Below are 22,713 nucleotides of genomic sequence, written 5' to 3'. Positions count from 1 at the left end.
TGTGTTTTAGGTTATGATAAAACTTAATGATCCATTTTAAATTTTAAATCCACTGAATTTGACTCGAAAATAAGCACAATAAGAAAAGAAGCACAAGAGAAACGTCATGCTTCATACAATATGTATGGAATACCCGGGTATGCTGGTTGCCAATTTACGTGGTAAAGTTTAAAATAAATCAAAATAAAATACTTACTGCTTGTTGAAAATTACAATGTATACACCAACAAATCTGAAATAAAAAGTCGGGAGGCTACTGAACATTTCAGGTCAATACAAGCAATGAATCAAAAGTAATTGCAGCTAAAAAATACCCGGATATCCGGTTGCCTACTTGAAGGTTAATGGATAGAATTACTTCAAAGCCTTAAAATCCAGAGCCATCCAGAGCTTAAAATCTCAGATATTTTCCCGCTTCGTGCTCTCTTGACATCAGACATTTTTTAATGATCTCTTTTCATGCCATACGCAATTAAAGCTCCATTCAAACAGTGTTTTTCTGACACCTTAACCAAAAATATAATTGAACTCCCATCAGGAAATTTCACTAACTTTGAAACTAGATTACATTCCATGCACTTTTTAAGTGGCTTTGCGCCATGGCGTTACTCACCACTTAATTTCAATTGTTAGCTTGTTTTTGATATGTTTTGAATTAGTAAACATTTTCGAACATCCGCATCTATTGCATAGACTGCTGCCTCATGTTTCATGATTCGAAAATTGAAATGTTTCATGTGCCAAGCGCGTGCTGTCAAATTATGTAAATAAATAAAAAGATTCTGTTTATGCGCTGCATGCGTTCGGTGATCAGTTTGTTTCATAATTTTCACCTAAAATGGCTCGACAATTAACGAAACTTGGCTATCTGGATGTGAAAAAAACATTGTTCATGCTATGTGATCTGCAAGATAAATTCCGCCCTGGAATGAAGATGTTTGATCCAGTGATCCAAAACACCGGCAAATTGGTAAGGTCACCTTGCCAAAACAGCAACTGCACTTACATATTGATCATGTTTATACGTTTTTTAGCTGCAAGCGGGCAAGATTCTGGACGTACCGCTAATTGTTACGGAGCACTATCCCGAAAAGCTAGGACGCATTGTGAAGGAGTTGGACATTTCGCACGCAAAAGGTGTGTACCCCAAAACGCTGTTTAGCATGATGATACCGGAGGTGCAGCGCAAAATAGACGAGCTGTATGGACCGCAAGGCCCGGAGACTGTGGTACTGTTCGGACTGGAATCACACATCTGTCTCGAGCAGACGGCAATGGATTTACTCAACAAGGGCTACACGGTGCATGTTGCCGCTGACTGTTCAGTATCGCGCACCCAGGAGGACCGCAAGTTTGCTCTTGAACGTCTCAAACAGTACGGGTGCTTTGTGTCGACGAGTGAAAACATTATCTTCAAGTTGATGCGTGATAAGCAACATCCCGCGTTCGATAAAGTTCGCCATTTAGTGCGTGACCCGTCTGTGGATACGGAACTCGCTAAATTGTAATATGACATTCGGAACAAGATAAAGGACAACAGGGTTTTCATGTGAATGGGAACATGAAAATAGAGTTATAAATTCAATATCATTTGTTTGGGAAGAATGGATGCATTTAAAAATGGTACCTCCTGTATACGTGTACCTGCAAACTATAAGTAAAGGGTATTAAAAAACAGACTGTCGTCTTGTATTCGTTTTTAATTCTTTTTATTAATGTAAAAAATCCTGCACGTTGGAACGCAATGATGGTAGCTGACTATCATCCGTCCGGCAAAAAGGCCCTTGTGCTTACCTTTTATTTTAATGAGTAAGAAACAGAATGAAAACCGTAAAGAAACAGTAGCAACCACGCTCTGTCACAATCACTGCATGCAAATGAAGCATCCCGCGCAATCTATAACGAAGATGTCGATCGAACACGTGGCTGCGATTGCGAGAAGAACGACGATAGTAGGGGAAAACATTAACAGCAATAGCGCGCGAACGGTGTTGGAGAAACCTCCCGCGGGACGGCTCGTATCGCAGATCCTGCTGTTTACACTAAAGATGGCGAGAGCCGTTGCGTACCATCCGGCCGGGTTAAGCGTTCGACCAGATGGTACACTTTTTGGCCCGATCGACTGAGGCCAGGGTGGAGCTGAACGGATGCCAGCTGACGGCCGTGACAGCCGCACCGCTTCCACTGTGAAAAAACCAATTCCGGTCAGTAGTCCTCGTGGCGGGATGAAGAATATGGCGCGTAGTTTATAGTGAATGTGTGATGGGTTCATTTTTTGTATGAATGTTTGATGATGGATGGGTTGTTCATGTGCAAAAGCAACAGAAGAAAAATGGACAAAAACCAAAAGGCTATTATGAGATTATAGGAATTTTTGGACGTTTGGACATAAAACAGAATGCATAAGCAACAACATACAGTCGGTGTTAGAATACACCCCCACCACCTGGATAAGAACACCACAGCATCAAAAAATTTACTCACTTGGGATCCTTGAGCACCGTCTCGAGGGGTCCGTTAATGTTCCAAATGAAAACGGATCCATCAGCCGATCCGGCCGCTATTCGGGAGCTTGATGGGCTGAATGCTACTCTCGACCAGTCGCATCCAACCTTAAAATTATCATTCCTAAAACAAAAAAAAAACAATAGCGGATCATGAATGGTCAAGTGACAATTCTATACAGAGGAGCACCCTTACCGAAATGTGCGTACGATGCGGTTCTGACGTAAATCCAGCAGGTTGATTGTATCATCCCGTACGCAGCACAGCAAAAATTTACCATCCTTGGAAAGATCGAGCGAGGTGATTTTGCCCTGCAGCGGTATATCATTCGCGGTACAGTCAGCGGTCCGCACATCCCAGAACCGTATCTTCTTATCCACGTGTCCACTAATGAAGGAGAAACTATCCGTCGTGACTAGATCGTTGCAACTTGAACCGGCAAACTTAGTTTCAGTACCTACGGAACATGAAACGGGTGGAAGAATTAATTGCATTGCATAGTAATGTTTTAAACGTAGCAATTAATGCAGTCGTACGTACATGAACGATTTTTGAGGTCCCATATTTTGAGCGTTCGATCGTGGCTTCCGGTGACGAGGAATGCGGCACCAAGAAACTTGGCCGCTAGTACCTTTCCGCTGTGTCCAGTCAAGGTGTGCTGAGAGGGAAGAAAGACAAGGGAAGCAAAGATATGCGTTAATTAAAATTTAAATTATTTTACAAATAATAAGTACAAAACAACCTTAAAGTGTATAACTGACTAAAAATATATTTAAAAAACGCCTTAACACATCTTGTGTTAATACATGGCCATGAGAGTCACATTAATAGAGTCTCCATAAACATTGGACGCATCAACGTTAGCTTATTGAACAAACCGAACCGTCTTTTCCGGCTTTGCAGTGCTCTGGTTTGCACTACATTATCAATGCAATTTAATTAGATTTACATTTATTCGTCCTTGAAAGATCTGTTACTGAGATGCATTCATTCTTTCCTCGCTGGGTGGCGAGTTCAGTGCGTTAGTTACCATAGTTATATGTGATGTGATGCCGATTGCATACATTGTGGGGTTTAACTTTCTTTCGTATCGAGTTGCAATGCAACGAGGAGCACCGAGACAGATGTTGTTTTTATTGATTAAGAGATGTTGGAAATCTCAGACCACTTGAATCTCTTGGGATGAAGGATAACGATAAAGGAAAATAGGGAAGTAGATGATAGGAAATTAAATATTCCTTAATAAAGGTTACTCAAGGTAACTCAAACCTAGAGACCATCAGACCGAATATGAGAGGAAAGGAATTCTATAGATTGGATGTAAGGATCTTTAATTTGTCCATTTTCTAACGCAGATAGTACGCTAGCATTGTCTGTAAAAATTACATTTAGTTTCTTTGGATAAACAGCTTCTTGGATAGCTGTGATTGTGTTAGTAATTTTTTTTAGTTGAATTGATCTATCTGTATAAATTTTGCGATAATCTGAGTATTTATTACTAATATGGTCTATGGAAAATTATACTGAGATTGACTTTTCTTCAATCCCTAAATGATTATGTAAGAATTAAAGTAATGAATCTAGCGACATTATAGAATGTAGTTTGTAGTTTTGTAGCACAACATCCTTTGCAGAAAGCGTTATGAAATAGCGTGGACCGTAATGAAACACTATCGTATTTTCCCGTGTATAATTAATATATTTCTTGTACATTAAAGATAAACAATCATGAGATTGTCTAATCATTCACAACAGAAATACATAACAAACAAATCTTCATCATCATGAGAAGGGCCACTCTGCTCAAAAATGTCATGGCATATAATATGCCACACTTTTTTAAAGATTTAATAGAAAATTGTCACTATTGTCACTTGATTTAATAGAAAAAGATCTAACGTAGCCCCCTTTCAGACCAGTTAATATCTCACTGAAAGGTTGGCGATCGAAACCGTACACTGATGATTCCCGATTTAGTGGATAACATGTACGGAAAGTCGTACCGTCTTGCATAACCCCTTATTTTTTACGTAAACCAAATTAGACCACTCATATCGTGTGGTACCATTAGGATTGTTTCTTGTCTGGTTTGTAGACCTAGCAATCAATTCGCACGCAACGCATATAAACGCACGCAAAAATGAATGAATTTGTATCTCTACACAGAGCTACAAGAATTCTTCTCCACCACACCGAGGGGACATATGTGCTGTGTTTCATACGCAAGTTGACACGATCCCTGCCACATGCCGTAATCTGTTTGCAAATGCTTATGCTGACACGTTTTCTCACCCACTACATTACCCTGTGCCGATGCACAGCTATATCGTCGCGCTATCAAGACCCGGTGGTGCCTCGACAGGCCTCCATTGCGCCGGTGTGTTCCAGTTGCGGTGCATAATTACCGCACTTGATGCACACCAATGCATCATACACGCTCGATGTACAAACTGTGTTCCCCCCTATCCGTGTTGCCGCGAAATGAGGCTGGGAGAAAGATTTTTGTAGAGCATATGTTTTCCTACCGAGCTGTTTTGCTACCCTTTAGCACGGTCTCAAACACGGCCAGATAGTGTGTGATGTCATAAATTTCAGCAACACTTTTCCTGTTCTAAGCCAAGCAGGAAGCCGCCCTTCTACGGTTGTGCGTAGCGATGGTGTGCGGTGCCCTAGATTAATGCCTTATCGGTGAACTCCTATCATGCGGATGGCAAACGGCACCTTCCCGGATTTTAGTGGGCGTCCTTAAAACAAACGGTTCCATCCATTTGGCGCGAAGCCGTGCTGCGGTTCCGTGATGCAAATTGATTGTTTCGATAGTGTATTTGCGTGTATGTATAACGCATTCTGGGGGAACCTTTGGGGAACTGCACGTGTACGCAGTAATGGTAAGCAATTAAGTTGAAAAATTGGCACTATTTATTTGTTAATGTAAACCGCGGGTTCGCATAAACTGTTTGCCTACTTTGATAGGGAACAACAAATCTATGCGCATCAGATCACAGCAAACTGTGTGCAAACAGTGAATGAAAAACACTAGCTGAAGGTGTTACATTTAACACTAGAACTACCGGACCAGTCATTTTGATTGGTTTTGAAGATTAAACAATTATACCAATGTTAATTTAAATGTCCCACCATGGCGCATATGACGCATTTAATTCACAAAGACTGTACTATAAACAGCATTCAACAATATCAAACAAAACTAATCTACGAATTACAACGTTAGGAATATAATTAACTCCAATTGATGAAATAAGATAACATTACAAAAATAAAATCACCCCTACCCACATTCCCATATCCTATCCGGAAAATCCCTTATTACTATTAAAAAATGGTACCTAATCTCCAACAGAATAGCCAAAATAGAGCTTTATATGTTGCAAAACGATAAATAAGATAGGTTAAGATTAGCTAGGATTAGAACTATGAATAGGGTTAGACTTAGGCTTTGTTTTGTTTTTTTATTATTATTTTTCCCTACGTTTCCTTTAACCTAATGCGGGTTTTTATATTCAACCTTTTTCCCCGCACAACTCCCGTCACAACGCCCAAACAGGTAACTAAAATCAACAGCGACAAGCTCAATGATTTGTTACAAATTTATTTATTTATTTACGGAAAATAATTTTTGTAACAATAAAAAGTAATAAATAATAAATAATTAAAATAATAAAAAATAATTAAATAATAAGGCTTAACAAAAGCAATCTTATAGTCTAATCTTAAATCTAATAACGCGTCAGAGGAGGAGGAGGAAACAAACTAAACATAGAGGATTACAAGGAGTCATTAATTAGTCGGGTCGGAAAAGCAGATACCGAGATGTTATAATCGAAATGAAAAAAAAACGCAGTTAAAAGATTTCATAGCTCGCAGAAAAGGATCATTTCAAATAAAGTGTGCTTATAAAAGTGTGTTTATCAAAAATAGCTGCAGTATCTACTTCTACTTCATCTATTTCATGATAAAAGAGGAAACAAATATGAAAATATCAGCATTGGAATGCGCCTTTATTGGAGCTTCTTTTGGAGAATCTTACATGGTAAATCATCTGTTGGATCAGAGCAGTTCTTTTTCAGACCATCCAATATGACCATATTCTAGTTTTTAGGTGCTGAGTGCAATATCACTCTTTAAGGTGTTTGCAATAGGTCTTTTGAAGGTTGCATAATATTTCATGCCAATTTTAATTTTTTCCAAAGTTTAGTCCCACTTGCCTTTTTACTTATTTTCGTGTAAACCCAGAAGAGTAGCGTCCGAGAGTAACCTACAATCGAGGGCTGAAGTTGTATCATCAATAAGTGAAATTATTTGCTTGGATTGACTTGCCCAGACTGGCTTTTCTCGCTGAGAAGAAAGAAGTCAGCGAACGATCTCTATCGGTTGAGTAGATCGGGTGAATAAAAAAGAAACGCGCTAAGAAATCACGATTGCATTCACCATCCACCCGCGCCCGGTTTATTAAGCGGCAAGTGTATTTATTTCCTGGCTGTTCGCTCTCTCTCTCTCTGTATCGGGTACTCAGTCTCAGCCTATTCAGCCCAACTATACCGACACAAATTCCAACTCCTTGCACCGGCAACCTGCACACGACGCATGTTTTGCATGATGCGCTTTTCCCTGAAGGCGAAGAATTGCTTAACTAAAAATAACATACACCAATCTAGTACACCAATCCGCAATCGAAAGCGATTCCCAGCAAAATAGCTAAGGGATTCCCAGCGATCGCCCAGCACACAATCGCCGGATGCCTTGTCCTTGAAACGTCCGCCACTTCGGTGGTTCAAAAATCAGTCCCTCTCCGATAGGACCAGAAATTGAACGGTCCGAACGCGGCATCCCCAAGGCTAAATGTAAAAGATGCACTCACATGCAAGCATTAGCAAGCAAAACAAGCCAACACATTACACCGGCAGCACCGCTCGCTTGACAGTCTACACCGCCTTTTGCCGCGTAGGTGCCACGGATGGGCCGGGATTGCTCGTACTGCCGGTGCGCCGATTATTAAATGCACCCGCAAGAAAGCAGGAGGAGGAAGCCACCGCGAACACTGCGCGGGGAGACGAGGACGGTTTTATGAATGTTAAAAGTGGATTTTACCGTTCCGAAAACTTGATGGCCAACATTCGGTGCATGATTCCGTTTTCCCTCGACGGGCGCACACATTTTCCGCCCAGACCCTTAGTAGCTAGCAGCAGCAGTGGTTTGCAAGCCGTCTCGCGATGCTGTTTGCTTTATATGTTTTTGATGTGGTGCCCCCTTCGGCCGGGTGCCGAACAACTGCGAACAGTGAGGTCACCACAACAGCACCGGGAGAACACCAGCTTCGATGCGGAAAATGCGCCTACAACAGGGGAATGCGGCAGGATCACTTTCTTTTTATTAGGGCCGAGTTTAGTGGGAGGTGTTGCTTGGGAAGGCTTTTATCGACCTGAATGAAGACGTCCCGGTTTAAATGGCAGTTATTGAGGGGCTCCGATATGCTCGCTCGTTTCAGGGACTGCTGAAATGTTCGACAGCAAACTTAGTAAAGTGTGATCGTGGTACCAATAATAATACCAGGCACTTTATTATGGATGTTCTACGATAAATCGTCTGTACTTGATCAATTTTCTATACAATTTTTACTTGTTAGTAAATATGTATAATTAATTTTTTTCTTTATTTAATCATGTTATACACGTTACTTATCTTACTTACTTACGTAGCTACTGTTATACGCCCAAAATATATATTTATCCAAACAGTTGAGTAAAATGATTTCCATGAAGATCATGTTTTTTGCCACTTGGAGCAAGAAGTCCAATTCCATCCATAAATCATACCTTCATTAACGGTGACCTGTCCCAGTTTAGCAGTAAATATCTTTGAAAGGTGACGTCCATCGCAGAATCGTGCCACCGATGACGAATGACGAATTCTTGGGGCAAAATGCACACACCCTAGGGTTTGATTTATATTTCATTACCGAGTTAGTGACGAACGACTGGCACTTAACAAGGGCGACAGTTGTGAAATTAGTTGAAGGCATCCATTAACACCACAGAGTTTATGTTTTTGGTCCCCTCTGGGTTTGGATAGAAAGTTCATCCAACACTGGTGAATAAAAGATTTACCAATTGTGGGCAGATGCCATATCGCTTTAGGACAATGCCATTGCGTTAGTGGGGGAACGCGATGGAGTAGCTACTTAAAACAGCATAATCTAACGAGGAAGATTGCTTTTGTTTAGGCTGCATGGTGCTAAAAGTGACGTGTGTCCTGGAGGAGATCATAAATTTAATTTTAAAAGACTCATGCTGATCGTGTTGTTGATCGTGTAGTCTTCTATAAGACAATGATTATTTCTGAGGCAAGAACATTACATTAGGTCATTAAATAAACTGGAAAAATATTTCACAAGGAATACAATTATGGTACTGGAATAGTAAACGAATTTAATAAATGAATTTAATTCAAGAATTTCCAGTCAGAGAATGAATTATTTCCAATTTTTTTGTAAATTGTAAATTACAAGAAAAATTAAACTAAAATAGTTTCACGTCGTTGCACCCAAAACTTCGGATCACCAATTACTCTCCAATTTCTCCACATCCATACCCCAATTGTTTATTTCGTCGATTCAAAAGAAGCTTTTTTCGTTAAGGCCTCATTCAATTATTACGTAACGCTTATAGAAGGAGGGGGGGTTTTACTTTTTGTTACATAACATGCAATAAGATTATGCTTAGATTACCGCTTCATAGTATACGTATGAAAAATTAACTTATTTTAGGGATTTTTATGTTTTTTATTTTTTTTAATTTAAATCGGTGATTTTTATTTTTATTTATATTTTATTTTGTTATTTTTTATTCCATGTTATCTATCTACTTGTCATTTGTTTAAAGGTCAAGTTTCTTGATATCTTCCGATACCAACTCATTGATACTGATGTCCACTCACATGGTGATTTTAAATTCCGGTGTGTAGTAGTGGATGCAGTTTATACCCATTGTCACATAACAAGCATCGTCGACTCGTAAAACAAGTATTGAGCTTGAAGAGCTCTAAACAGTCTCATAATCCTCTTGCGTTGCAGCAAATGCAGCAAAAAATTTAAAATCTACAGAAACATATCCAAATTAATGTTCAAAATTATAAAAATATTGTCGCTTGATGCATCAAAGATGTCATTCTCATGACGTGTCCAGCCCACTGGGGCCCAGGCTTGTCTAATCCGCTGTACGACGGTAGGTTCACCGTACAGCTCATAGAGCTCATCATTGTAGCGGCTCCATTGTCATCTTTCATTGAGGATCTTCCTCTCGAACGCGGCTAAGAGGGTTTCCTCAGTTTTGGACAAAGTGCGTTACTATTTTTGCGTTACGTAATAATTGAATGAGCCCTCAGTGCGTCCTGCATTGATCGAAACAACTGATGTCAAATCTTTAATGGTAATAGGACGAAGTAGAATTTCCTATCCAATGTTCTTCGAATAGTTTGAATTTGAGCAAATGTGGTCAAAGCAAAAGTAGGAAACTAGTGTTAAAGATTCTAGGATGGGTGCAGGAAAGGTAGGCGACTGTACTGCTCTGGCGAATTTGTGTATTGCTCTGACAAGACATTGATAATTGTTCAAGCATACAAGATTCCAAAAATCTGATCCACTGCGGCGATGAGGCCATTTGCGATTATTAATTACTTTGCCTTAGGATACTGCCTAGCACCAAGCTGGACGCAGCATGAACGCTGAGCAAAAAAAAGATTCAAGCAAGGTGAGAAGTGGTGACCTTCGATGTAAAGTTTTTTAGTTAACATTAGTTTTATGAGGAACATGATCATAGAACTGTATCGAATTCGATCAACAAATTGGCGTCCAGCTCATAGGGGTTTGAAAATGATTTTTTATCGTTTAGGAATATTATATGTTTAGTTATTATTTGGTTGCCATATCATATTCTTGGCATATCCCTATTATATATACGTATCATTTATAGTAAATGTCTAGCAAATTCATATGAGACATGAGATCAGGTATTCCGTATTGGAAAGGCGACATTAGGTTTTGTAAATCGCTGAAAACTTGCTTGTAGATCCAACAATACAATGGAAATATAAAGGATATTGTTTAAATTTAACTGGAAACTTGTTTGAAGAATACCATAAATGGGTGATCAATTCATAACATTGGCGGCTTGCGATTATTTACAATCTTTGTAAGAGAATATTTACACACAAGCATAACACGGACTCACTAGTTAGTTGTTCTTTGCGGTAGACCCTCAACAAACATCGCACGTGCACGCAGCGCAACACGAACTAATGCGCATATAAATATAGTAATAACCATTAGCATTAAATACAACTACAATAATTATCATTCTGTTTGTGTGTTTACTTTCCTTTCTCACGTGCCACCCTTTTTTCATCACCGTGTAAGGAAATCCGTGAGCCGCGGATCGTCTATCACAAGCGGCGGCATGTTTTTACCTTTTCAATGTGTACCGAACGCAGGGCACATTAAAGTGTGCGCACCGGCTTAATGCAAATTATGATCGACAGTAGCGTAAATTATCTTCAAACAGCTTTTATTAATAGGAGAAGATGATCGTGTTTTAGTACTCTATTCCGGCTGTATCCTTGCTGCGAATGCTGCCACCCTTGTTGGAACAATGCAGCCTGGCGATCCACGTACCTAACTCCGGGTCATTTTATAAAGCGTAGCCGGTTGTAATGCGTTGCAATAAAAATTCTAACTAAACCCATGCACAGCACCTTGTGTTTAGCCTGGGCTTTTGCTGTCCAATGTGAATGATTTTTTTTTTGTGAATGAGCCATTTGCTTATTTCGCCATGCTCACTCACTCTCAATGATACATCGCATCTTTTGTTCTTAGATGGACTCAACCGATCCGCAGACCGAGGAGCAGCATCATTATGCTAAAACGATGACGCGCCCGTTACGATGGCGTTGTCCGCCGGCGAGAAACAGAAACCATACGACAGTTTGCGATTATTACGGTTAATAACAATCGTAATCATATTATCATTACAGCACAAAGGTTGATGCACGCGGTTCACGCGGCATTTCATGTTTGTCGTTTTTGTTGTTAAAGTTAAATCAAGCAACGCGAGAAATGCGAAAATTAAATTAAAGAAAAGCCACTGCTGCATCAACAACGCAAGCAACTGCGGAAATTCCATTCGCTTTCAGTGCTACCGCAGTGCGGCTTATCGCATCAATCCCGTCAATTATCTCACGTTGACGCCGGACGTCGTAATCGATCCTGGGTTCTCTGGCTTTGCGGTGCCAGCCACAACGCCTCGCTAATTCACACCTGAATTGCACCGTGTGAGTGTGGTTTACATCCGTTGGCCAGGTGTCAACAGGACATGTTCAACAACTGTCCAGCGGCGGCGACAACGCAAAATAGGCTCCACGGAAGGGTTTCGATCGCGTAAACCGATCGGTCGGATAAAAGGATCTAATTAAATAGTCCACAGCCTTCGGGCCGTAGGGTACATTCTGCGCACGACTTCACCAAACGACGTGCGCCTCCCCCTCCGATCGATCGGCTACGATCATGTTCCGGAATGCTTATCCGGCCCAATAGTTGTTCGACGCGGTGATATGACCTGTTACGCTTTCCAACCCCCTCCAACCAGTCCCGCGTATCGCCTGTCAGCCAATCGGTTAGTCGATCGAGGTTTTATTGACACTAATTATATAGTACTGCCGGCGGCACCAGGCACCACCACCATGCCCGGAAAAATAGCGCCAGAACAAAACGAAATCAGAACACAGGGCACGGTTAAGCCCTTGATGTTTGTGTGCGTCTGCAAGCGCAAATACATATGTATCTGATGATGGAGCGTCTTCCATCCCTGGCCTGAGCAGTGTGCGAATCGGTGGTGACATTTATGTGACATAATTGCATCAAAGCAAACACCTTCTTGCGATACTCTAATTAACAGTGGGCCTGTTGCTCGCACGCAAGAAAGTGCACATCACAGGGCCTACTGTGTGACGAATATTTCTCCCCCATTCATAGCTAGCGTTGCGAAGGGCAACGCAACCACAGCACGCATTCCTTTCGACAACTTTGCTCCGGGAAAGGTGGAAAGGCACAGGCACAATATAACATTTACCGGACCGGCGCGGAACGTCGCCAAAGGCGAAATTAAATTGAAAACTATTTATTGAGCACAATTAATTGTGCACTTACATTTGTGCAGCATTTTATTTGCAGACCATTTTTTTGCCCCTTTTTTAATTTCAATCCTATTTTTATTAGTACCACGTTCGCGTGGTTGATAATATTTGCTGCGGCCTTCTTCTTTTTTTTGCGTTTAAATCTCGAGGCTGCCGTGGTGGTGCCATTCAGGCTCCTTAACTTTGCCCTTTCGCGGTGCCCTTTAGGGGTGACGCTTGGCTGCAAGCTTGAGGGTTTGACACCCCCGGAGCAAAGGGGGGGGGGGGGGGGGGGTTGAACAAGCGGATAGATAATTAATTAATTAAAACGAAATATAATTCCAAACCACAAGCCCGAAGTGCGTTTGCTGTGTGATGGGGGGAGGATGATGATGATGCCATGCAGCATGTACCACAGTCAACCGGCAAAGATTGCGTTCTGTGCTCGGGAAACCGCCTGGAAAAAGGGTTGCATTCTTGGCGTCCCCAGGGGGGGTGGGGGAGGAAGATAATTTTTATGCTGCCCAAGCGAATTTTGTCTTGTGTTTTATAGCCGCGGGACATTCTCAGGAGGCTGCGGTTGCACGGTAAAAAGGATGAACGATGATCAACACCGTTTCGCGGGTGTTGGTGAGTGGCCCGAGTGGCAGGCAGAAAGGGGGGGGGGGGGGGGGGGGGGGGGTAGCATAATCGTCCTACAGTTGCATGCGGTGTGTAAGTGCATCTAATAAATTTTGACGTACCGCTGCGGCTGTATCACATCATTTGCAGCAGCCTCCGTTGCATCCGCAATGCGAATGCACCAATCGATCGCGCACTGGGCGAACGCGATCATCGCGCTAGTGTGTGTACCCGTGCGGCACACGTAAGGGGCGTTAATGGTGAATTATTTTATTGCCTATTGAGTTAACCTGCGCACACAGTACGGGGCGTACGCATTATTTAAAACACAATCATAAAGACTGCACCGCCATATCGGTGGGGCCCCTTTTTCCCTGCTGCATGTGCCAGTATAAATAACAAATGATAACAAGAACGCTAGTCTACCGGCGGTCCGTACCATCCGGTGCGCAAGTATACGAGAGGTTATGGTGTAATTGAAAAATTACTTCACCATCATAAATTGATCGGCAAAACAAGTTGGCGCTACCATTGGTGGGGGGGTTCAACTAACTGTCGGTCGGGTAGCTAGGTCTACGCAGTGGTTGATCCTTTCCGAGTGCCGGTTTTTCGTTCGTCCCGTTGGCGCACCTATTGGTCAGAGTAATTGATGATGTACATAGCCTAGAACATGATGCCGTTCTCAATTTTTTGTTGTTGTATAAGTCTTGTAATTCTTGTGAACGTTAGCTGAACACGCTAAAGAGATTGTTTTTGCATAAAGTTGATACGCACTCGAATGCTAAAGCTTTAAAAAATAACCAATTTTGGATTGAATGTTGAAAAAGCTTTTAAAGTTTGTGCTTAAAAATCACCTAAGTATGCGAGTTAGAGTTCTAACTTCTAAAAAAACCATCTTTATGTTCTTATGCATTCCGCAAAATCTTTTGCATAAATCCACCCGAAGCGGATAAATGGGGATCCTTACAGTACCGCTATAAAGTCCCGTAAACCTAAGCCCTTCAACTGCAACGTACGTACGCGGAAAACTAATTCCCTTAATCCGCTGCACTACTTCCGGACGAATGCACACGATTCGTACGCAAGCTAATGTGTCAGAACTGGAGCTGTGGCAGCGATTCCCGCACTTGGCGTTTACCATTTCCAATCACGTCCGTTGCAGGCAGATGCCGCAAAAAGGAAGCCAGAGCCATGATAATTTCCATCATTCATATTTTCCACGTCCCGTGCTGCTGCCCTTGCTGTACTGTTGTTGTGCGCTGGGCCGGAATGCAGGATGTGCACGGATGTTTGGCAGGATTTTATGCAATTCCCCTTTGACGGGTTCATGATCTCGGGCACGTGTGTTTGTGCGCGCGCGCGCGCACGCGAATCCACTTTTCTACGCTTGTCTCGTTTGTTTGGTGGCGCATTTTGCATTATTAATACTCCCGCCAACTCATTCGCATTACGGAAGCTTGCACGTTCAGTGCTGGCAGGCATTCGGCATTCGTGTGCCGAATGCTTCGGTACCGTTCCGTAATGTGAACGTGTCATATTTGCTACAAGACGCGTTGTGAAAGCAAAGAGTTAGAATCTCCTGAAGCAGGGGATCTTACAAGCAGTAATGGAAATTTAACTGCATCAAACCTCTGGCTGGTTGAATCAGATCGGTGATGGACTAAAGCTCATTTGCCACCCGCTAGGATTGCGCTAGGAAGAGCCGCGTCAAGCGCATGCTCATGGGCCAACCTGCGAGCTACCATGGAACAGTAAGATGCGAAGGAAAAGAAGATCATATGTGTCAGCAGCAGTTTTGTGATGAGTTCTTACATTACTTGTCACTTGTATTACCAAAGAAATCATATTTGCTATAGTAGGGTAAAGACCTACTAAGCAGTGTTGTGCTTAATGAATCTTTTGCGAAGAGTCATTCATATAAATCTTTAACGAGGAGTCATTCTAATCATGAGTCGATTCTCAAAAGATTCATGAATCCTCGAGTTTAACAAATCCTCAAAATTCAGGAATCCTCAGAGATTCACGAGTCCTCAAACATTCATGGATCCACGAGATTCATGTATCCTCGATATTCATGAATCCTCAGAGATTCTTGAATCCTCAGAGATTCATGAACCCTCAGAGATTCATGAATCTCTTCGGAAACATAATTTTACCGTGTTTTTTAAGATTTTTACGTCTAAAATATTTTTTTTTATACAGAAGAAGTTATTATTAGCACTGCTAGCAAATATCCATAATCTGTTGCTATGTTCAATAGATAAGAATTCGTAGTTTTGTTAATATAACATTAGGAGATTGTTATTTTTTAATAATATATATCGTTGTCACTCATCATATATATCGGATCACCTTCTGTGGCACTGCGTGGAATTCGAACCCGCCAGACCTGACTTGCTGAGGGCAATCCGGGGTATCGGACTGCAACCGGGTGCTCCGATCCGCGACGTACTGGCTAACAAGGACTTGAGGTATATGATGATTATACACCGCTTCTGCCGAGAGAATGGTCTAATCCTTTGATTCCCTTCCTTAAGTTCCTTTCCATCCTTCCAAATGTTCCATTAAATGTTAAATGTTGTCCTACGTTATATTCGTATTGTGCCACATAGATTTCGACACCAACGCGACCCCACTGGGACACGGCAGCATCTCCGAACATCCACGGAGGCAGAAAAATATAGCTACAATTAGCACGGTTGTATCGCTCCTTGTTGTAACTGTTATAAATGTTACACTAATATTACGTGCCTGTTCTTTGTCCTACACCTACAACAATAGACCGGCAACAACATCAATAGCTCAGCATCACATCCACCACCATCGTTTCAAAAACACTACCACCACCACCACCAACCACCACCATACAACAAATACCACCACCAGCATCAGCATCACCACCGCCACCATCATCGCCATCACCACAAAACTACAACCGCCACCACAAAAAGACCACATCACCATCCGCCACTGCATTCCATAGTTTTAAGTTAGTTTTTAAAAACAACCGAGCAAGCCCGGGATAAGGCTCATAACTGGGAGGAAATGCCCAAAGTCATGTAATTTCGACAAAATATGTCGATCATACGGCCCTTGGCCGTCATAATGGAACAATAAATAAAAAATAAAAAATATCGTTGTATTACAAAAATATTGCAACAGTATTGAAGAAGTGATGTATGTTTAAGAAGGATATATTTTAAAAAAATATAGTTTTAAGCAATGATTGTTAAATTTCATTACATTGAACAATTGGAAAAAATAAAGCTTTAAAAATTGGTTGTGTTAATATCACTAGGTATCTGAGTTCAACAGATTTAATTATGTTGCACACAATTATGTTCATTCTTTAAATTATCCAAATATTTATAGTTACTAAAAAGCACCAACACCTTAAGATTACTCTAAGGGCAACGTAAAGTTACGGTCTCTAGAATAAAATTAAGCCCAATTGGATTTAAGCAATCTCGCTTTAGGAATGCTAGCAGTGCTAATAATAACTTCATCTGTGTTTAAAAAAAAAATATTTTAAACGCGAGAATCATAACAAAAAACACGCCAAAATTGAGTTTCCGAAGAGATTCATGAATCTCTGAGGATTCGTGAATATCGAGGATTCATGAATCTTCGGAATAGAGATTCTGATTCATTCATTCAGTTCAAAGACTGCTAAGTCATACCAGCCTTTTTGACTTACTAGACTTATTTTATCACGTTGCCGAATATTCAGTTCTTGCCTCGGGGGATTGGTCCTAATGGGATTTTGAACCGGTCCGTTCGTGTGAAGACCGGCGAATATTTTTGTAGAAAAAACGCTTCGTATTTTCGTTCGACCAACTAAGTCAAAGATTTTTTAGACACCATATGACTATTGCGCCACATAAACTTTGGATGCTCCGGCAAAGAGAAGTTTACGGCAGAATTGCTACACTTGACTAAAATTAATAAAATCGTGACACATTGAAACCATAAAAGTTCTACTGATACTGTTTTATTGAAATATTTGTCTTTTCAAAGCAGGACTACAACAACACCATACAAACATATCTTGATTTGTATGACGCGAATGTATGTTTAAGCGCAATGTACATGACCATAAAGTAAGGAGTAATACCTCTGCGTATAACAATCTCGCGTCTCTCGCTCCATTGCCGAGATTACTATATTTGCACTTCTGAAGCGATATTTATGTACGCTAATGGTAGGGGGCTTAATGAAAGCAAATGGTCCGCTACCAAAGGCAGACAATCGAGAGCCCGATAGTTTTACGCGCGCTAGTTTCCGCAACCGGTAGCGCACAAGGAAATTATCTTTCAAATGGGTGTTCACAAATCGACCACCGAATGACAAATGAAGCGACCGTATGTGACTTGTTGCGATCGCAACCCATGGGCGCGCAACTGGTGGAAATCACCGTAAGCCGACCGTCGCATGCCCCGACACAAAATCGGCTTAGATATGGCCGTTTTGTCGCGGTTGTTTGTCGCAAAAATTATGGCCACACAGTGAAAGCGGCTTACGGGATGTAACAGGACCTTCGGCCGACAACGATAGCCACCCACGACAAACCTGAAGACACACAGCACAGCTCCGAGGGCGCCCCGTGTAGGGCGAGGGCGTACCGGTGGACGGTGAAGCGAAACAGCACAACCGCCCCCTCCCCAAGATGCGATAAAACTGTTGAATGCTTTTAACTTATCGACACTTTGCTCGGTTCTGCGTGCGCTTCTGCTTCTGCAAGAACAAGCACATCGAAGCATCCTTTTGTGGTAATTTGAATTTTTATTGCATCTTACTTAATTGCAGCCGTACGTTGGCGTTGGCCTGTGCAGTGCACCGAGTTCAATTCCAGTTGTGATCGCAAACCAAATCGAACAACAATCTTCCATTAGACCATCGATTGGGTTTGACCAATGCGAACTAAATGGTTCGTTCGGTCAATCGATTGCGTTTTGTTGAATTAGTGGGGCAACAACGGGAAAAAGGGAGGAAGAGAAAAGACACAAAGCCTAGGCCCCTTCTGTTTTGATAGCAGCGTAGTGCGTGCTGCTGTACAGTTAAGACGCCAGGAGGAGCTGCGCAGAAGATCGCATTTGGTCGCATCCTCTTGCACAGGGTGCACACATCTGGGGAATAATCTTCCCCACTAGGGAAGTGGGCTATCGATAGGGCAAAGATCTGTAAAATTTGCATAGAAAATAATTATACGTCACATTTCGTTACCGCTTCCGCCACTGTTACGAACAACTGACTGTGCCGCAACTAGCATTAGCTAGCGTAGGGTCGAAAAATTCGTTACTGTACCAGAAAGACAATGATTTATGAAGTACCATAAGTACATATGTGCGTTGTGATACAAAAATAGTAATGTGCTCCTATTTCCCTAATTTAGATATTCAATTTGCTCAGGCTTATTTACTATCTGAATAGAATATTTTTCGCCCATATCGTTTGATCCGAGGCAACTATTAGAACAACCTCATAAGTGAAGCTATCGTTTAGAACCTTCTGCCATAAATAAACAACCCAAGCAGCGAAAGAGACTAGACCGGGAACGATTATTCAATGGACTCAGCTCGGGAACTACGATTCAACGTTTCGTGCTCGCAGCTAACAGCTTTTGCATGGTTCAACCCTGTTCGATCGTTACAATGTTGCAACTAACCGGGAGGTTCGCGAACCACACGCCACTGCATCTGCATGACAACCTGCCACCAAATGGTGACACCGGGATCAAAGCTGTCATCTCTGGCGCACACAACACAGCCGTACGTTACGGCGGCAAAGTGGAGTTTTGCCCGATGCAAACAAACCGATACACACCGATTCGTCGCGATGTCTGCCAATTTCGGTTGTGCCGCCTGGTGCTCTTAACGTTATTTTCTATCGCCAACATGTTCTAAGCAAGCTGCTGGTGGAAGCTTAGAGCGTACACAGAGACCTCCCCGGACGTCCGTGACCCGGCGGCACCCGCAGAATGAGCAGGAAGCTCATTAAAATAGTTTTTCATTTTAATAAACTCCACACCAGATGCGAACGCGACCGCGACGCGGTTGGCCGAAAGAAAGCGACACATTTTCGCGGTTGTTTCGAGCAAATCGCAAATGGGGAAAAGAAAGCAACGAATCCGCCCCGGCAGTGGTGGGTTCTTCTGGAGTGTGCCGCGGCGAGAGCGATATCGAATCGTTCGAATGGGTCGATCAATTCCATTGAATTGGAGCACCTGTCCGGGTGAGACATCATCGGGCGTCTTACTTCCATTCCCCTTTTTTTTCCTGCTGCAATTTGGGCAACGGTTTGGGAAGTATCGGCGAGGATCGTTTGCTTACAGGAACCTGTCACGTCGATGTCAACCCGTTTGATCGATGGTGGTGTACCATTCGTTTAGGGCTAAAACTATTCCTCACATTCCGCGATGAAATTAATTCGCTTACTAGTCGCCTGCAGGCCACATACATCAATCCAAACTAAACCGATCGAGAAGCTCGTCTATGTGTGTGTTTTTGTGCTGGTATTATTGGAGATAGAACAGAGGGAACTTGTGCCAAATACTCCACCACTACCTAGCGGAATCAGAAATGTTGGATTAATGCTAATCGATCGATGCACAATGCCGGTGGATTCTATTTCAGCATTTACCACTCACAGGGCACTGAATGTTCGGCACACGACCAACACAAAGATGGACATAGGGGACAACCTTCCCGATCGACAATCGATCGACTTCGCTTGTTCTACACGCTCCTGTAAAAGGAGCGTAACACTAGCATCACTTCTGCTCCGTACATTCCAAGCTTCTAAAATCCTGACAGCTATCCATCGTGCGGCATTCGGTCGCTGGCATTAAGTCATCAGCGTAACTGCACGGTTTGCTGCACATCTCTGACATTCGCATACGTTCGCTTGTCAGTCGAAACTAGCTCCGCTCTGCGGCCGACGCGGAAAACGACATAGAGCCCAACTTTGTTACCAAAGCTAACACACTGAGCTATTCACCCACGCTGGCGGACACTTTTTGCGTACGTGAAGTTACGGTTTCAGACACGTTGGTGGCTGCTTTTGCGGTTTTGGCTAATTGGCTCTGGAGATGCTTGCTTTTCCGTATCCTTTCCGGGAGGGATTCCATGTTTTATTGAATGCCAGGAGGACAAAACAGTGCTTCCATTGCTCCAATAGTCCATTGGACGTGCTCACCAGACATATGCCACCGAGAGAGATGATTATGAGGGCCCGGAAGGGTCGTTTCTGGGCAAGATGCTGTGTAGTGGGATTTCTACGGCAATATCCGTACGGGGCCGTTTGGCGCTGTAACCGTAGGTTTGATGGGACAATTATATTTAACTTTTGTTGGCACACAGCGTGGGTGGACAAATTCCAAACTCCTTCCGGTGATACAAGCAACTTTAGTTTCCAGATAACGAGCTAAACCAGCTAAATCGAGGTTTTATAGCGCCCTCTGGTGGCAAACTTTACTACTAACATGTGACATTTAGAATGGCTGCTCTGGTTTTTTTTTCGTTTCAGAGCATAATTGTTTCACCCATTTTACTTAGGCTCCATTCAGTAACGTTACGCGTAATAGTGACATCATTCCAGAGGCATTACTCCAGGCTTAAAAAGCAAAAAAAAACACCTTCTAATTTGCTGCAGAAACAGACAACAGATCGTAAACAATAACAAACAACAAACGTTACGGGGGGGGATAAAATCAAACACCGCCAACGCTCACCGTGCGATGGAAGCAGGAACTCTAGTTCATAACGTTCCATCATACCAGCCTGGAAAACCTGCTTGCTTTCAATCTCGAAATGACAATGCGTCCTCCCGCACTGGTACCGTATGGGCTCCACAGCTTCCCATCGCACACAAACTCATCGGTTCCCCCCCGGGTCTCCCGCCATTGATGCATATCTGCTGCTGCTGACCCATTTTCTCCTGATGCAAGTAAATTCCATCCCCAACAGACATGTGAACGATTGCTCTAATTTGTGGTCGATGTGTGCGGGAGTACTGTTGGGGCAGTTTTACAGACTCTTCCTACAATTTTCGCCTTTCCCAGTTTCCCCGATTCACCGATGGTTGCCCGGGGGGAAACTGGACTTTGGAAGCGACCACCGCTGAACACTAGAGACTACGAAAGACCTTCGCTACCAGTATTGCCTCTCGTTGGGATTGCAAACGTAAGCAACAAGCACAAAATAGTACACACTCACTTCCGATTGGCCTGACTGAACTTATTGAACTCAATCGGTTGTTTGGTGTGCTTGCGGTGTGTGTGCGCCCGAGGGACAGGAGATGATCTCGATGATCGACAATGATTTTACGATTACCCATATTGGTCACAAAACTGCAATTCACTAAGATCGTAACTACTGTCGCTTTGTGCGACACAAAAAGTAAGGGGGAGGAGGGTGGGAGGGGGGGGGGGGGGGGTGTTCGTCGAAATGGCGCTAGGGTTAGTTGGTCAACAAATGGTGATGATGGCAAAACCATTCTGACCAAGATTCGAATCGAAGTAAGTCAAGTAATATCAAATTGAATATTTATTTCCCATTCCAAGGCACCACATTCCCGCATGCACTTAGCAAGCGCACACCGATCGATGGTTGGCGAGAGTTGATAATAACGGCGAGTTGCATCGATCGCTGCCTACTGGGATGGCGCGGCTTTCGACCACTTGGATCACTTTTCCAGCTACGATGGCAACGCAACAACGATGCCACAATAAATGTCACAGCAGCCAAGGTGAATCAATTGGAACCGTTTGACTTTCAATGTGTACCTCCTATCCCGTAACCTTCATTTCCATTTCGGGTCCGTAACAGGAAAATTTGCCACTTGCTCACTGCTCGCGGTGATACCCAGCAGTTCCCAGATTTTCGCGGTCACCGAGCAGGTTGTTAGCGAGCGGTTTGTTAAGCGAATTAATGTGCGCTCCCGCCTTCACGAGATAGAGGGCATCACTTTTCCGTCGTTCCACCAGCACGGTTGCCCAGTCCAAATATCCTCTCGAAAGGAGAAAAAAAAGGACTGGTGGTGGACGGCTCCATCGGTGCACCTCGCGCTCGTCTTCTTATTTTGTCTTTTTCGGGTTCCCCATTGCTCAACAGAATCCAGACGAAAAAGTTTCGAAAAGCGGAAAAGAGACAGAAAAAGAAAGAGAGAGAGAGACACACACAGAGGGAAACAGAAGGGAAAAATTATTCCTGAGGAGGTCAAAATTAACATAAAGTCACCTGTCAACCGATGTGCATGTGTGGTTTGTTTTTGGTTCCCGAGTCAGTGCAGGTTTGCATAGACGGCTTTGGACTTCTTTCCGTACTTGTCTTCATTTACTTGGTTTTCTCTTTCATTCCATTGCATTTGAAATCTTCGGAAAAATCCTACAGTACGTGTATGTGTGTG

General features: G+C 42.7%; 2 protein-coding genes across 2 annotated transcripts in view; one reads left to right on the top strand and one right to left on the bottom strand.

Annotated features, from left to right (window-relative positions):
* Positions 1–780: 780 nt before the first annotated feature.
* Positions 781–1,690, top strand: LOC128299487 (isochorismatase domain-containing protein 1). Its single transcript, XM_053035471.1, has 2 exons — positions 781–970; positions 1,035–1,690. Exons 1-2 carry the CDS (start codon positions 839–841, stop codon positions 1,506–1,508), a joined length of 606 nt encoding a protein of 201 aa, XP_052891431.1. The 5' UTR covers positions 781–838; the 3' UTR covers positions 1,509–1,690.
* Positions 1,691–1,698: 8 nt separating this feature from the next.
* LOC128299481 (autophagy-related protein 16-1) overlaps positions 1,699–22,713 on the bottom strand; it is a 244,558-nt gene continuing 223,543 nt past the window's right edge. The window contains exons 4-7 of the mRNA XM_053035465.1: positions 3,046–3,163; positions 2,701–2,962; positions 2,485–2,628; positions 1,699–2,184 (exon numbers count right to left, since the gene is read on the bottom strand). Of these exons, the coding sequence (XP_052891425.1) occupies positions 2,082–2,184; positions 2,485–2,628; positions 2,701–2,962; positions 3,046–3,163 (627 nt within the window). The 3' untranslated portion in view covers positions 1,699–2,081. The remainder of the gene's footprint in view (positions 2,185–2,484; positions 2,629–2,700; positions 2,963–3,045; positions 3,164–22,713) is intronic.

Source organism: Anopheles moucheti, chromosome 2, assembly GCF_943734755.1.
Source record: "Anopheles moucheti chromosome 2, idAnoMoucSN_F20_07, whole genome shotgun sequence".
Taxonomy (NCBI): domain Eukaryota; kingdom Metazoa; phylum Arthropoda; class Insecta; order Diptera; family Culicidae; genus Anopheles; species Anopheles moucheti.
The sequence above is the reverse complement of the archived record's forward strand: the minus strand, read 5'-3'. Positions and strand labels throughout refer to the sequence as shown.

Bases quoted from the DNA above. Each gene is read 5' to 3' on its own strand.
- LOC128299487 (XM_053035471.1), top strand. From the start codon at position 839: ATGGCTCGACAATTAACGAAACTTGGCTATCTGGATGTGAAAAAAACA. The intron at 971-1,034 runs GTAAGGTCACCT...TACGTTTTTTAG, and splicing joins TCCAAAACACCGGCAAATTG to CTGCAAGCGGGCAAGATTCT.